General features: G+C 38.9%; 1 protein-coding gene across 1 annotated transcript; it reads left to right on the forward strand.

Moving 5' to 3' along the window:
- Nucleotides 1-1756: 1756 nt before the first annotated feature.
- On the forward strand, nt 1757-8671 carry LOC117296518 (tubulin alpha-1B chain-like). Its single transcript, XM_033779488.1, has 3 exons — nt 1757-1898; nt 6985-7207; nt 7321-8671. The coding sequence occupies exons 1-3, from the start codon at nt 1896-1898 to the stop codon at nt 8445-8447; spliced, it is 1353 nt and encodes a 450-aa protein (XP_033635379.1). The 5' UTR covers nt 1757-1895; the 3' UTR covers nt 8448-8671.
- The last annotated feature ends 8794 nt before the right edge of the window (nt 8672-17465 follow it).

Here is a 17465-nt window from a genome sequence, read left to right on the forward strand (position 1 = left end):
GTTGCGAGACAATAATAAAACACGAAACACCCTTGTCACACGAAGTTGTGTGCTTTCAGATGCTTGATTTCGAGACCTCAAATTCTTAATTTGAGGTTTCGATATCAAATTCGTTCAAAATTACTTCTTTCTCGAAAAGTACTCCATTTCAGAGGGAGCCGTTTCTCACAATGTTGTATACTATCAACAGCTCCCCATTACTCATTACCAAGAAAGGTTTTATGCTAATAATTATTTTTAATAATAATTACCAATAGTGTCCACTGCCTTTAACATACATGCCTGATATTTCAGCGAAGGAGATTGCCTCCATGCCCACTGGTCACTGCAGTATAACATTGCAATTTTCTCATAAGGTGCCCTTTACCAAGAAGAAAATGCTTTGTTGCTCTTGCCCTTTCAAAACAAAGCATACTGGAATGAGTATGTTGTGGAGCGATTCCCTTTAAAGGTAGTGGACACTATTGGTAATTACTCAAAATAATTATCATTATAAACCTCTCTTGATTACGAGTAATGGGGAGAGGTTGATGGTATTCAACATTGTGAGAAATGGCTCCCTCTGAAGTGCCATAGTTTTCGAGAAAGAAGTAATTTACTACGCACTTGAATTTGAGGTCTCGAAATCAAGCATCTGAAAGCACACAACTTTGTGTGACAAGGGTGTTTTTCTTTCATTATAATGTCTTGCAAGTTCGATGACCGATTGAGCTCAAATTTTCACAGGTTTGTTTGTTCATGTATATGTTGAGATCCACCACAACTGTGAAGACTTTTACCATAATAGTGTCCACTGCCTTTAAAGGATTGTGTGTTAAGAGGGAGGAATTCAAAAACAGAGAAATATGAGAAATGTTTCTGCATGAAATCTTTCTCAGATTGTGTTCCACCTACTGATTATTCTTCCTGCATGCGTGGACTTGAGCGTTCCAGATGTTCTGCCCACTGAAAAAATAAAATAAAATAAAAATAACACCTTATTATATGAAACCTTACAGAAGAGTTTGCGGTAACACCATGTAATGACTATCTCTAAATGAGTTGGGGTGGGTCTGAAAAGAACCGTTGGTTTAACTCCAACGGTTTAACCGAGAGTTAAACCAACGGTTCTTTTCAGAACCACCCCAACTCATTTAGAGATAGTCATTACATGGTGTTACCCCAAACTCTTCTATATCTTATTTCCACCATGCAAAGTTTCAAATCCTACTTATATGAAACCTTCACAGCTTAGTTTAAATGTATGCCCTATATCTTTTTGTTTATATAGGATTAAAACAACCGGACGGTTCCAAAGAGAACAAAGGTATATTTTGCCTATGAACGGATTTTATATAGATTCGAAAAGTTTTTTTAAGGCGTTGCACGAAACAATCCACCAAAGATAGGTAGATCTAGTAATAATTATTTAAAAACTAAACATTTATTATTATGTCAGCATTTGTATTTATTGATTTCTCATTCTTTTTTTTCTTTTTTTCTTTTTCTTTTTATTTATTATTATTTCACATACGGATTGTATATAAATGGGCCAGGGATCTGTCATAAATTGGTAAAATTCCCCGTACATAAACTCAGTCAAGGTCATTGACACAACAGTATCACAACAGTCCACAAAGGACCACAATTTGGCGGGACAATCCCACAACACAATCACCCAGAACCAAATTTCCAACGGTTGCCGTGAGCAACCGTTCTCAGCCAATCAGAGCATGTTATTGATGGTTGGCTATGTCATTATAAGGCGCGGCTTGCACATAACATTATTATTGCACGACAGAGCTACATCGAAGCAACATCGTGTTGAAATCGAAGTGAGGAAATTGCCGCATTATACAGAAATCTTGAACATTTTCTCAAGGATTCTTACTTGATCTCCCACACAACCAAGCATCATGGTGAGTAGACATCTTTACTCACAATTAATATTTCTTGATGCTTATTTTTTTCGGTGGAATTGATGGAATATTTTTTCACGAAGGGATCCGCTCGAATTCTAAAATTGTTCACGTTGTATTAAGATTATAAATTCAGTACATGGTCACCTAGGCATCACTGCGGCCAGACGTGGTCTGAAATTTTCACCCATCCTTCCCAAATACTATCCCGCTAAAATGTTACAATTACGACGTAATTTCCCGAATTTTATCTTCAATCTGTTTATATGTTTTGTTGGACTTGCATGATCTTTAAAGGCACAGGACACGTTTGGTAGTTGTCAAAGACCAGTAATTTCACTTAACAAATAACGCATTAAGTACAAACCTGTGAAAATTTTGACTCAGTTGGTCTTCGAAGTTGCAAGAGAATAATGAATTGTCATGTGTCTAAAAAATCATTCAGGCCTGAAGTATTTTATTACTTGAGTGAGAAGTGACCTCTTTCTCAAAAACTACGTTACTTCAGAGGGAGCCGTTTCTCGCAATGTTTTATACTATCAACAGCTCTCCATTGCTCGGTCATACCATGCTTAACACTTATTTCGAGTAATTACCAACAGTGTCCAGTGCCTTTAAATCATGATATGTAAGGATACTGCTATCGTGAAATGTCAGACTGTAAGATAGCACGGGAAGATGTCGGTCGCGTAGCAATTCTTCTCCAATGTCGTCATGGCGTGGAGCATACGTGTGTACATGTACATGTACAACATGTACATCCGCATTTACCATGCCAGCAACCATACGTTGAGTCATACATTGAGAAGCTATGTATTATGTTGAGTGTATAGTCACGCCATTGCCATACATTATGTACATATATATTATGTACAGTACATGTCTATACAAAATGCATTATGCATGCCACTCCCTGTGTTAGTTGAGCCGTATGCTATACAAGCCTATTAAAGGCACGGGACACTATTGGTAATAATTCAAAATAATTTCAAAGGCAGTGAGCACTATTAGTAATTACTCAAAATAATTATTAGCATAAAACCTTACTTGGTAACAAGTAATGAGGAGCTGTTGATAGTATAAAACATCGTGAGAAACGGCTACCTCTGAAGTAACGTAGTTTTTGAGAAAGGAGTACATTTCCACGAATTTGATTTGGAGACCTCGGAATTAGATTTTGAGGTCTCGAAATCAAGCATCTGGAAGCACACAACTTCGTGTGATACTGGTGTTTTTTTTTTTCTCCCATTATTATCTCGCAACTTCGACGACCAATTGAGCTCAAATCAATTTACACAGATTTGTTATTTCTTGCATATGTTGAGATACGTCAAGTGACGAGACGACTGGTCTTGGACAATTACCGAAGGTGTCCAGTGTCTTTAAGAGACACATGTACAAATTGCTCAGTATAATGCCTGCGTGCCAGTGAAATTTACACACGGACTCAGAAATATCAAGTAATAGTCTGCACCGCCTGAAGTCAAATTCCATGCCTGCTTCCTTTGCAAAACAAATTGTTGTGTTTTGGCCGAATGGATTTTTTCTCATTGGTGTTTTACATTGTGTATAGGGAAGAGTGAAGACATAGTGTGGCCTTTTGATGCAATTAATCATGAGATAAGACCAAGTTTATCACAACATATTTTTATAGTATTCGATGCTTGTATCATAATAGAGTTTTGGGTTACCGTTAATTTTAGTCTAAAAACAAAGGTCAGAAGGTTTATTTGTGTATGGTCTTCATCAAAAATACTGTGTTCAGATTAAAAGCAGTGGACACTATTGGTAATTACTCAAAATAATTATTGGCATAAAACCTTTCTTGGTGACGAGTAATGGGGAGAGGTTGATAGTATAAAACATTGTGAGAAACTGCTTCCTCTGAAGTGCCATAGTTTTCGAGAAAGAAGTAATTTTCCACGAATTTGATTTCGAGACCTCAGATTTAGAACTTGAGGTCTCGAAATAAACCATCTAAACGCACACAACTTCGTGTGACAAGGGTTATTTTTCTTTCATTATTATCTCGCAACTTCGATGACCGATTGAGCTCAAATTTTCATAGGTTTGTTATTTTATGCATGTGTTGAGATACCTCAACTGTGAAGGCTAGTCTTTGACAATTACCAATAGTGTTCACTGCCTTTAAGGCAGTGTAGGCCCTACCAAAACCTTTCAGGGAAACAAAATAAGAAGGTGGACAAATTAAACAACCTATTCTTTGACATTTTGGGAACAGGTTGATCTGCTCATATACTCTGTCGTTTTGTTATGAGTCATGCATGACTAATAATTTGTAATGCGTGGTGGTTTGAATTATTAAAGATTATGTCCTAGAATTTGTGTATATCACCCCGAAAAGTCATTTGCATTCGAAAGAATACCATTTAGGGCCTACTTGTTAAAAATGGTAATTGTGGTAAACAGTGAGAAAAAATTTCGTCTGTATAATCGCACTGTGACTGTTGCATGAACGGCAAAGTGTGTGTTTGTAACAGGCGGCGCTAACGACTTGTCATCAAGTCTAACCATACTCTACCGGAAACAAATAACTTACACTCCAACTGACGACAAAATTATCATAAAAATATAATAGCTACAGGGGTTGGAGCGCACCCGCTCAAGGCCATGTGAAATGGAATTATTGTTTTTGTTAACGTGAAACTCCAGCTGCTTCGTCAATATATGGTGGGGACAATTGTTTTGCCATCTTTTGTGGTTGCTTTTCATAGCGCTGACCCCCACTGAATGGAGTTTATAGTAATGTTAATAAAATTAGGGACCGAAATTTCCTCGACGTTTGACACATTATTAAGGCATTTTGGGTTTGGGTTTTCTTTGCAAGCAACAAAGGAAGCGAAACCTGTAAAGGCCGGTTTATAGTCGGTCGCGCGATGGTCGCGCGACGGAAATCTTGCGCGCAATCCTAAGACTGAGGCCTAAAAACCGCGTTTTTTTATGATTGCGCGTCAAGATTTCCGACGCCCGACCATCGCGCGACCGACTATTACTCGGCCTTAAGATTGTGGCGTGGTTGATAAACACCACGTGAGGTTGCGATAACGCAGCCAACTTTCTGAACCAGGATAAGGAAATGGCATTATTAATATCATAATGTAGGGAAATAACATTATGATGAAACTTAAAGGCAGTGGACACTATTGGTAATTATTCAAAATAATTGATAGCATAAATACTTGCTTGGTATTACGAGTAATGGGGAGCTGTTGATAGTATACACATTGTGAGAAACTGCTCCCTCTGAAGTAACGTAGTTTTTTATGAAGAGGTAATTTCCGACTTACTCAAATATTAAAATAATTCAAGCATGAAGCCTTTCATTTTAGGCATCTGAAAGCACACATTTGTGCAACAAGGGTGTTTTTTTCTTTCATTATTCTCTTGCAACTTCGATGACCGACTGAGTCAAAATGTTCACGGACTTGTTTTTTGGGATACACCATACACCAAGTGAGAACATTGGTCTTTGACAATTACCAAAGGTGTCCAGTGCCTTTAAGTGTGTTTTAATAAGCTAAACGGGAAGTCATTGTGTCTGTCTGACATGAGGAAACGATATTGTATTTATCTCAATCTAAAGCTGATGTGAAAGGAATAGACACCCAGTGTTTGTGTTGAGACTGCAGAAACGAATAATCTGCGAATAAATTTTATTCAACATGTATTTTGTTCTTCACCTTATGGTGAAAACAAAATTCCCTACTCTAATTTTCTTTTCTATAAAATGTTTTCACTGTGGTGCTTTATAGGCCAATTCTCATTCCGTTTTTCATAAATAATGTGTTGCTGATTTGTTATGATTAAAGACAGTGGACACTATTAGTAATTGTCAAAATCCAGTCTTCGCACTTGGTGTATCTCAACATTAGCATAAAATAATAAACCTGTGAAGGTTTGAGCTCAATTGGTAGTCAGAGTTGCGAGATAACTATGAAAGAAAAAAGCACTCTTGTCACACGAAGTTGTGTGCATTCAGATGCTTGATTTCGAGACCTCAAATTCTAAACTTGAGGTCTCGAAATCAAATTCGTGGAAAAATATTTCTTTCTCGAAAACTGCGTCACTTCAGAGGGGCCGTTTCTCACAATGTTTTATACTGTCAACCTCTCCCCATTACTCGTTACCAAGAAAGGTTTTATGCTAATAATTATTTTGAGTAGTTACCAATAGTGTCCACTGCCTTTAAAGGGCACACGTTGCATTGTAAGTTGGGTGCTTTTTGGCTATAGAAAGCATCTTTTAATGAAATGAATATGGTTGGAAAGCTTTTTTTTAAACAGAATATTATGATTCACACAAAAGTATCTCTCGAAATTGTGTGTTTTTCTGTTTGGTTCGTCATCTACATAGATCGGCCATTTTGTAAAACCACACAAAGTATTATCGTACCGTTTCCGTTAACGAAGTAAAAAGAAAGCCTGACAATTTCGATGGATTGCATGAACCAATATTTAATTTATTTAATCTACTTTGAAAACATTTTCCCAAACATAATTCATTTCAGAAGTTTAGTTTAGTTTATTTCGGGTGGTGTCCCCAAATTGTATTGTTGTCCATGGCTCCGCTGTCTATATGGGTGCGTTCGATTAGCCTCCCCTGGTCAACCCCGCAGTGCTCACTCGGGTGAGCCCCTGACAAGAGCTAATCGAACGATCACACTCGCCCTCTCGTGGTATTAACGGAATGCACCTCGGGTCACCACAAGTGACCCACTCCACAAGCAGGGCACTGGGGGCTGACCCGGGTGAGCCCCTGAAATGACGTCAAAGCTATTTGAACGAACCGGGGCAGACAGGGTCGACCCAGGGAAGCTAAACGAACGCACCAAACGTAGGTCAATTTGGTCTACCACTTTCCTGCGTCCATGTTTTATTTCCAAGTGAATGACGCAGACTCCTTGCTCCTGCTACAATGCCCAGCAATTCTCTATTCAGAACAAACACATTTTTAAGCGCCAAATCCATGTCCTTCTTGACCCATCTTCGCGAACAACAGAGGGGCTACGAATTGTTTCAATTTCGTTAATTGAGTAATAATTTAATTATTTCATGTTCTTTCCCAGCGTGAATGTATCTCAGTCCATGTCGGCCAGGCCGGAGTCCAGATGGGCAATGCCTGCTGGGAGTTGTACTGCCTGGAGCACGGCATCCAGCCTGATGGTCAGATGCCAAGTGACAAGACCATCGGAGGTGGAGACGACTCCTTCAACACCTTTTTTGCCGAGACCGGGGCTGGCAAGCACGTGCCCCGTGCCGTCTTTGTCGACTTGGAGCCCACTGTTGTTGGTAAGCTTGGTTAAATTAACAAACAATAAAGCATACAATGCTTTTCTTAAAGTAATAATGTTACCAGTGAATTCATGTTGATGGCAGTATTTTCTTTGTTATGTTTCTAACAGATGAGGTACGAAGAGGTACCTACCGCCAGCTCTTCCACCCTGAGCAGCTCATCACAGGCAAAGAGGATGCCGCCAACAACTACGCAAGAGGTCACTACACCGTCGGCAAGGAGCACATTGACCTTGTCCTAGACAGACTTCGAAAGCTCGCTGACCAGTGCACCGGTCTTCAGGGTTTCCTCATCTTCCACAGCTTCGGTGGTGGTACCGGCTCTGGCTTCACATCTCTGTTGATGGAGCGTCTCTCTGTAGACTACGGCAAGAAGTCCAAGCTGGAGTTTGCTGTCTACCCCGCCCCTCAGATCTCCACAGCTGTAGTAGAGCCTTACAACTCCATTCTCACCACTCACACAACCCTTGAGCACTCCGACTGTGCCTTCATGGTCGACAACGAGGCTATCTACGACATCTGTCGTCGCAACCTCGACATTGAAAGACCAACCTACACTAACCTTAACCGTCTGATCGCGCAAATCGTGTCCTCCATCACTGCCTCCCTTCGCTTTGATGGTGCCCTCAACGTCGACTTGACAGAGTTCCAGACCAACTTGGTGCCCTACCCACGTATTCACTTCCCTCTTGCCACCTACGCACCAGTCATCTCTGCTGAGAAGGCCTACCATGAGCAGCTGAGTGTAGCAGAGATCACCAATGCCTGCTTCGAGCCGGCCAACCAGATGGTGAAGTGCGATCCCCGTCACGGCAAGTACATGGCCTGCTGCCTCCTGTACCGTGGTGATGTCGTCCCCAAGGATGTCAACGCTGCCATCGCAACCATCAAGACCAAACGCTCAATCCAGTTCGTCGACTGGTGTCCAACTGGCTTCAAGGTCGGCATCAACTACCAGCCACCTACCGTGGTGCCAGGTGGCGATCTGGCCAAGGTGCAGCGTGCCGTCTGCATGCTGAGCAACACCACAGCCATCGCTGAGGCCTGGGCTCGTCTGGATCACAAGTTTGATCTGATGTACGCCAAGCGTGCCTTCGTCCACTGGTACGTAGGAGAGGGTATGGAGGAGGGCGAGTTCTCTGAGGCTCGTGAGGATCTGGCTGCCCTGGAGAAGGACTACGAAGAGGTCGGGGTCGACTCCGCTGAGGGAGAAGAGGAAGATGCTGAAGAATATTAGATGTGGCACAGATTCAACCCAAGCATCAACCCAAACATTTAAACTCAAGTACATTGCATCACAAACTCAAACATAGAGCACATGGTAACGGAGTCACTAATAAATATCTTCACAAGATGTGTTCCATGCTTCACTCCAATATTTAAATGCCCTGGGGTGGATTTCACAAAGAGTTAGGACTATCTTAGTCTTATCTCCAGTTAGGACCAATTACTCGTCCTTACTTAGGACTATCCATGCAATTTGTATATCTCATAGGAATAGTCCTAAGTATAGGACTAGTCCTAACTCTTTGTGAAATCGACGGCTGGACACTATTGGTAATTACTCAAAATGATTTTAAGCATACAAACTTACTTGGTAACAAGCAATAGAGAGCTGTTGATAAGTATACAGCATCGTGAGAAACGGCTCCCTCTGAAGTAATATAGTTTTCGAGAAAGAAGTCATTTTCCACTAAAATATTTTAATTAGATTTCGAGACCTCAGAATTAGATTTTGAGGTACCGAAATCAACCATCGGAAAGCACACAACTTCTGACCATGGTGTATCGTCTTCCACTATTATCCCGCAACTTCGACGACCAAATGAGTTCACATTTTCACAGGTTTGTTATTTTATGCATATGTTGAGATACGCCAAGTGAGAAGACTGGTCTTTGACAATTACCAATAGTGTCCAGTGTCTTTAAGCCACACCTCAGCCCCTGAGTGGAAACATTGACTTGGAATTTATTCTCCGTGCGTCTTTTCACACTTTACTTTTTCGTCTGTTTATTTTGTATTTATTCGATCAAAACAACACAAAATGAACAAAGAAGTTGTCTAAACAACAATTACAATGAAAGGATGAAATAATGAAGCAACGGAAACACAAACATTGATAAGCAGTAGCCAATATTAGAACATCAATACTTGGAACTCCGAGTAGCAATATGGCGCTCAAGTGACCTCAGTGCGTAAATGGTGCCAATGATTGGACCACTGTCATAAAGCATGTAAACAAAGAAACTTGCTTATTACACAGAAAAACTATTGCTTAGCAAAAATAAGTTACCAGCCTAAATACCGTACATTCACCATTGGTGTGACTGCTAACCCACTCATTTCTTGCTCATCAGAGGAGTTTGCTAAGCAGAATTTTCGGCTAAGCACTTCTATGAACTTGGACCCTGGCCCTCTATCAAGCCAGTCAGTCAGTGTATTCACGCTATATTATTGGCACACATTCTGTCACACAACTACCTCAGTCAGTTGTGTTTATGTGTTCCGGAAATTACAATAAAGAACTCATGGCAAATAATACTTGAGTGACGTCTTCAAATAATTCCACCCCCCCCCCCCGGTCCCCCTACTTTTTTGAGCGAAATAACATGCTTGTCTACAAAACGAGCAGCATGCCTGTGTGTACTAGGGCTTTCATGTTCACTACCTCCTGGAGACCAAAGGACAACACAAAAAAGGGGGAAAAAGGGACTCCATAGGGAAATTCTAAAGACCCCCTGGGCCCAATTTCACAGAGCTGCTAAGCACGAAAATTTGCTTAGCATGAAATTTCTTTCTTAATAAAAACAGGACTACCAACCACATTTCCATTTGTTGCATATTGCTTGTTACTGGTATTCAGCTGTTGTTTGCTTATCCTGAAAATCCAATTGAAATTTGGTTGGTAATCCTGTTTTTATTAAGGCAAAAAATTCATGCTAAGCAAATTTTTGTGCTTAGCAGCTCTATGAAATTGGGCCCAGGGTGCTCCACAAGGAATGTTGTATACAAAGTCTATAGGAAGATCTACAGTACTGGGACATTAGAAAGAACAAAAGATGTCTCAACGGTGATGCAAAAAAGGGAATGTGTGCGGTTCCCTGTGTCAATGTGTCTTTGTTTCATCACGACTACAAGAATGTCTGTAGCTTTTTTTCTCGCTGGATTATTTCTGGAGTTTTGCTATTACAGGCTTTCGTCACCAGCTACCCTGCCATCTTAGGGTGCGTTCGTTTAGCTTCCCTGGGTCGACCCCGGTGTGTGGCAGGTTTTTTTTTCCCAGGACGAACGTGGGTTATTATCTGCACACGTTCGTACTGGAAAAAAAACCGCCACACATCGGGGTGGACCCGGGGAAGCTAAACGAACGCACCCATAAACTTATTACACCCGAGGGGGAAGTGTATAAATTCCGCTAGCGTATTGTCTCCGTCGTAAGTCGGTACCTACTTCAACGTGTTTACAATGCTTAAGAAATTTTGCAAGGAAAGTAGAACATCTGTAAGAACAAAAATTCTTTCTACACACGAAGCTCACTATTTGTCATTATTTCACAAACATTGAGGGAACATTTTCGCCAGGAAAGATGGTTTCTTTCCGTCGTGTGAAAGGGGCTTTCTATTAATTGGGAGGGGTTCTAATGCATTCACAGCTGTATTATAATGGTTACACAATTTGTAAAAAAAACTGAATTATTGTAATGAAACATTGTCGACAGTCCCAGTATAATTATGTATATTCTGGTCGAGCCATTAATCACATGCGGGTTGATTTATCATCAGCTCATTATCAGATGATGAGTTGCCATGGAAACCGCTCATAAAAAAGTCGTAAAAATGGCCAAGCTCTTGGAGCTATACAAAATGGCATCCGGGAGTCTTGCATGTTTTATTTTATTATTCATAAATTGTGTGCATGTTTTGGAAAAGGCAGTGAAGGGAAATTGAGTTTGGGTAACCGTTACTATGTGCTCTTCGTAGTCTTTATACTCGAGCCACTAATAAGCTATTTGAAGTCCTGATGCCAATGATAGGGCGCTCAACAAATCTAAAATGTTCATTTTTATCCACCAGCATTGTTTTACTTGTTTATAACGTCGTTTAGTGGTGTTGTGTACAGACTACGTATGATAGCGCCCTCAGCGGACATTTTTTTATCCCTGGGACAGTGACAAATCTTTTAAAATGAACACAAATACAAGATGATTATTGTTTTTCATTCGGGAGCAATTTTTGGTTTTGGTCCGTACAAACACAGCGAACAATTAAGCTGTGGTTTTGGCCGTTGCTGCAACGATATATGGAACTACTGAGGCTGGATAACAGGTATAGATGCCGCCGTCGGAGTTTCTGTGTGCCCCCAAGCCCCCCATCCACCCCCCCCCCCCCCTCCTACTGCGGACTGATAGCGCCCTCTATTGAAACATCCTCCTTCGGCCCATGTTAATTTCCGACAATTTGAGGGACAGAATGTCACGCTTCTACTCTAACATCCTCAAGGAATAAGTCGCCCCAGTTTTTCTCTGTCCGTCTTAACAATCTTAGCCTTCTCAACTGCTCAATGAGGAAGCCCTACTTTCCTCGCACAAGGACATTTTAAATGAGCAAGCTGAGATTATGAGATTTCTCAGCAAATTAAAGGCACTGGACACCTTTGGTAATTGTCAAAGGCCAGTCTTCTCACTTGGTGTATCCCAACATAATGCAAAAAAAAATAACAACTTGGGCTCAGTATTGGTCATTGAATTTGCAAGAGGATAACGAAAGAAAAAGCACCCTTGTTGCATTTCTTTGTGTGCTTTCAGATACGCAATAAAGGCCTCAGCTGAAGTATTTTATCATTTGAGTTTGAGTGAGAAATTACCTCTTTCTAAAATACTACGTTACTTCAATCAAAGGGAGCCGTTTCTCACAATTTGTTATTCTAGAAACAGCTCTCCATTGCTCGTTACCAAGTCAGTTTGTATGCTAACAAACATTTTTGTTAAGTAATTACCGATAGTGTCCAGTGCCCTTAAAGATAAGAAAACAATGGCAATGACCCCGCCCCGTCCCACCAGCTCATAGTGATTGGAACATACACTCGGCTTCCAGAAATTCAACCCAAGCGTAAAACACAAATTGCAATTAGTCCCGCAGTTTTGTTGGTGGCTACTGTTGTACGGACTCCCTGTTGCCATGACAACGCATCGTTGGATGCAGAGAGGTTTTTTGCCAAGCTACCTTGTAAGGAGGAGTCCTGCCCCATTTTATCTTTTCACCTCCGACTTGGATCACGGGGATTGAAGAAAGCTCGCTGCAAAATATTCTCACATCGATTTCTCTTTACTGGATAAAGGATTTTCTTTCTCGGCAATTATGGTAAGCGGTTTCATCTGTATTTTGTTTTCTTTTAAAGGAAGTGGACACTATTGGTAATTGTCAAAGACTAGTCTTCACAGTTGGTTTATCTCAACATATGCATAAAATAACAAACCTGTGAAAATTTGAGCCCAATCGGTCGTCGAAGTTGCGAGATAATAATGAAATGAAAAACACCCTTGTCACACGAGGTTGTGTGCTTTCTGATGCTTGATTTCGAGACCTCAAATTCTAAACTTGAGGTCTCGAAATCAAATTCGTTGAAAATTACTTCTTTCTCGAATACTACGTCACTTCAGAGGGAGCCGTTTCTCACAATGGTTTATTTGCTATCAACCTTTCCCCCATTACTCGTAATCAAGAAATGTTTCATGACAATAATTATTTGAGTAATTACCAATAGTGTCCACTGCCTTTCAGTGAAAAGTTAGACAATACAAATTATTGTTTGGAGTAGATCATTTTTATAAAAGAATAATGTGATGAGGAGGACTGATGTAGCCTGTGAATAAAATAAGTAATGTTTTAAGTTTCAACAAGGTTTTAATTTATTTGCGATGTTGATTTTAAAGACATTCACGTAGCAGTTTGTGGCACACTTTGCACAATTAATTAATAAACCGGTGAGAAGTTTAAACAAACTACGGTTTGTTGATGTTGGTGTTTGTTGATGTTGATGTTGGGGTTGGTGTTTGTTGATGTTGGTGGGGTTGTTGTTTTTCTGTAGAGTCCGCACTTCAATCTGTTTTATTTTCTCATCATTTCTTATGAAATTATTTCTCTTTCGTCGGGAAGAGCTGCGTACAGCAATGGAGGACCAACGTGTTTGGAGGGCCATCATCCGATGCTCGGCATCGACTGAATGAATGAATCTTTTGAAATCAATACGAAGTGTCTAAGCTTCTTTATTGTTGCTCCATTCACCTAAAAGTAGGAAATGATTTTATAGTTAGAAGGAAATAATAAGGGTTTTCTTCGATGGTTTTTGAGAAATCATCAGTGAGCTGGGAATTGAGCTCACTTTGCAAAACATTTGCTGGATTAAATCGAACCTTTCCTGGAATATGTATACAAAATAAATCTTGAAGAATACTTGTAGTCAATATTCATTGTATTATGTGTATAAACAGTGCATATGTGTATATTTTTATAGAGTACTTTCTTGAATTGTTTTTAAGATTTATTGTTCAGCACATTTTTTAACAAAAATATATTGGAACTTCGCTATGAATTAATGAATTATTAGTATAATTGTATGGATAGTATTTGTGGTTTACGTTCACTGTCTAAAACAATATAAATTGGTAAGTAAATACCGAAACATTACCAGAGTAAACAAGGAAATCTAAAATAAATGCACTCAAATCTGGGGAGCCCACCACACGCAGAATCTTAATTTGCAAATCATTTCTTTGCAAATCGATTTTGGATTGTTCAGGTTTCTTCATCGTTCATCCACGCACCTTGAAGACGAACGTGATGGTATTCTAGATCTCTTTCTGAATTGATAAAGAGCTTCATGAGTCAAGGGGAATTGTAAGACATGAGAAAGGAGTTATTTATGTAAATTTCACCTTGACATTTTAACTCCCAGTCGGGAACATAACTCCGCGGGTGCTTTATCAAATAGACTGAGGTTCTATTTATGAGACGAGACGGCGAGGTGGACTTATAATTTGTCTTTACCTTGAGAAAGGAGTAAGTGGTTGTAATATTAATCGAAATGTAGAATGTATTTTCAGAGAATAATATTGACCAATAACACCCCAAATGATTTGGTGTTGTCGTTTTTTTTATTAATTTATTTTATTAATGAAATAAATTGATAATAAATAAACATAAATGCATAAATAAAATAACAAAAACAGATAATAAACTAATAAATAGATAAATAAATAATAATCTAAGACTCTAGGTCCGAGCTAACCAAAACATTCAGATTATAAAATAAACGAACATTGGTATAGATTCGAGAAAGTTGTATGCTTTTGTTTAAGGAATTACACAAACAATTAGCATATGGTTGTTAGAAAGCTTATAAATTAAATATGAATTATTGCCGGGGATCTCAATAATATCTCAAGTTCATCAGCCAGTTGCAGAAATGTTTGCATTGTCCATATACAGCACACGCGAATGTTTTCGTATATTTTGTTTCGTTTTAAAACATCACCTTCTGTCAAATTTGTAAAAAAAAAAAAATCCCTAAAAATCAGCCTTCTTCTGCCCATGTCACTTCTGTTGGCGAGTTCTTTTAAACAAATTGTTTTCTAGAAAAAATTGAGAGCCGTGTGTATAAAATTAAAGGCAGTGGACACTATTGGTAATTACTCAAAATATTTATTAGCATAAATCCTTTCTTGGTGACGAATAATGGGGAGAGGTTGATGGTATAAAACATTGTGAGAAACGGCACTCTCTGAAGTGCCATAATTTTCGAGAAAGAAGTAATTTTCCACGAATTTGATTTCGAGACCTCAGATTTAGAACTTGTGGTCTCGAAATCTACCATCTAAACGCACACAACCTCGTGCGACAAGGGTGTTTTTTTCTTTCATTATTATCTCGCAAGTTCGATGACCGATTGATCTCAAATTTTCACAGGTTTGATTATTTTATGCATGTTGAGATACACCAACTGTGAAGGCTAGTATTTTACCAATAGTGTCCACTGCCTTTAATATCTAAAGAAATATCGCCAACACTTGATGTGCCACAAGAAACAACAAAATATGCTTTCCGGGCTCATTGTAAAAAACCGACATCAGTCACTGAAATTCTTAACGAAGCTTAAAAACTCCACCCTCGGTATAACTCCATCCCCTGTGTTTCTTTGGCCGAAATTCAGATGTAATCCTTTTCAAAATTATTATATTTCATATCAATTGTACGCCCTATACATTTGTCCTTATTTTGTATTTTGTGTTTCTCTGTCCTTCCGTTTCCACGAAACAATAACATCGTCGCAACCTTGAAGACCGTTCCCGGCCAAACGTTCAGTTTCAATTCCCTCCACTCTCATTTTAATTTGATTATATTATTCCATTCGAGTCGGACGTTTACATCAAGGTTACAAAATTATTATCAGTTATGATTATTATTATAGTAGAGAGAGGTTCGCGGTAACACTATGTTAATAATCTGTTTTGAATAAAGTTGGTGCTTATTCTGAATATAATAATTAAGCATAACAACTTACTAGGTAACGGGCAATGAAGAGCTGTTGATAACATAAAACATTGCGAGAAACGGCTTCCTATATGTAAACGTAAGTTCCGAGAAAGAAGTAATTTTCCACGAATTTGATTTTGAGACCTCAGAATCAGATTTTGAGGTCCCGAAATCAAGCATCTGAAAGCACACAATATTATAAGACAACGATATTTGTTCTTCTATTATTATTTTGTAACTTCGACGACCAATGGAGTTCAATGAATTTTTTCACAGGTTTGTTATTTTGTGCATATGTTGAGATACACCAAGTGAGAAGACTGGTCTTTGACAATATTACCTATAGTGTCCAGTGTCTTTAAAGCCATTGGACACTTTCGGTAAACAGTATTGTCCAAAGGGCCACACTTCGTGAATCATAACTTATATATCAAATAACAAACCTGTGCAAATTTAGGCTCTAATTTTACCTATAATTACTATAAGCTTTGTGTGAGCAATGTTAATATCTACGATAAAGATGATTACAGACTGCTACATGGCTGATGTGTATACAGCCTTTCAAGTAACCTTCAATTATAATCATTTTTACCCTTTCCGAAGAGCGTTAGATTAAGAATCCCGTCCATTAACGTCCCACTCCGCCGTGATTGTTTTGTTTGCTCAGTTTTGATCAATTATAAATGTTAGGAATAATGGAGGTTTCCCATTAAGATCGGCAGATAAAGAGAAGTACATGTCATTTGTATGGCTTTGCTTCTTGGCACTAGCCATAATTTATTTAGTTATTTGCTTTTTGTGAGAGAGCAAGGGTCTATTGAAATCTATTGTTAGTATTTTTTATCAAGTATTTGGCATGCATGACTGGGGTAATTCGTCTGTTCGTCCATCCTTGTGACCAATTTCATAGTGTTGCTTAACGGTAAGCAACTTTTCGTGCTTACTGTAACAGAAATATTTGGTAAGATGTAAGCGTATTTCACAGCTTAGCAAGAAAATTAGGCGGCCATCTTGCACGTTTACTTTGGATATGCATTATGGTGTCATTCATTTTCAGGCAGTATGAGTAGGCCTATCGGAAAGTTAGCATGCTTGTTTGAGTGATTATGGTTTGCAAAGCTACGAAATTGAAATCCTACAGTAAGCACAAAAAATCGGCCATTTAGTAGCTCTATGAAATTGGGCATTGGTCGGACTTTTCTTTTTCAACTCAAAATTATTTAAAATTAACTTAGTTTACATTGTGGTTTTTTACTTGATAAACCTACGAAAGGATTTAATATTGATTTAATGTTCTTAAAGCCATTATACACTTTCGGAACAGAAAAAAAAAGTTCACAGATTTACAAATAACTTACAGGGTTTACAGAAGGTAATGGTAAAAGACTTCTCTTGAAATATTATTCCATGAAATGCTTTACTTTTTGAGAAAACATTAAAACAATTATCAATTCTCGACATCGAGAATTACGGATTTATAGTAAACACATGTCATGACACGGCGAAACGTGCGGAAACAAGGGTGGGTTTTCCCGTTATTTTCTCCCGACTCCGATGACCGATTGAGCCTAAATTTTCACAGGTTTGTTATTTTATATATAGGTAGTGATACACGAAGTGTGGGCCTTTGGACAATACTGTTTACCGAAAGTGTCCAATGGCTTTAAATTGGGCTCCTCGTAGTTAAAACAAGTTGTTTATAACTTTACTTCTTCTAGCGTGA

Source organism: Asterias rubens, chromosome 11, assembly GCF_902459465.1.
Source record: "Asterias rubens chromosome 11, eAstRub1.3, whole genome shotgun sequence".
NCBI classification, from domain to species: Eukaryota; Metazoa; Echinodermata; class Asteroidea; order Forcipulatida; family Asteriidae; genus Asterias; species Asterias rubens.

What these genes read in the sequence shown, in the direction of transcription:
- LOC117296518 (XM_033779488.1), top strand. An exon ending in CTTGGAGCCCACTGTTGTTG is followed by an intron (nt 7,208 to 7,320) that starts GTAAGCTTGGTT and finishes TGTTTCTAACAG; the next exon opens with ATGAGGTACGAAGAGGTACC.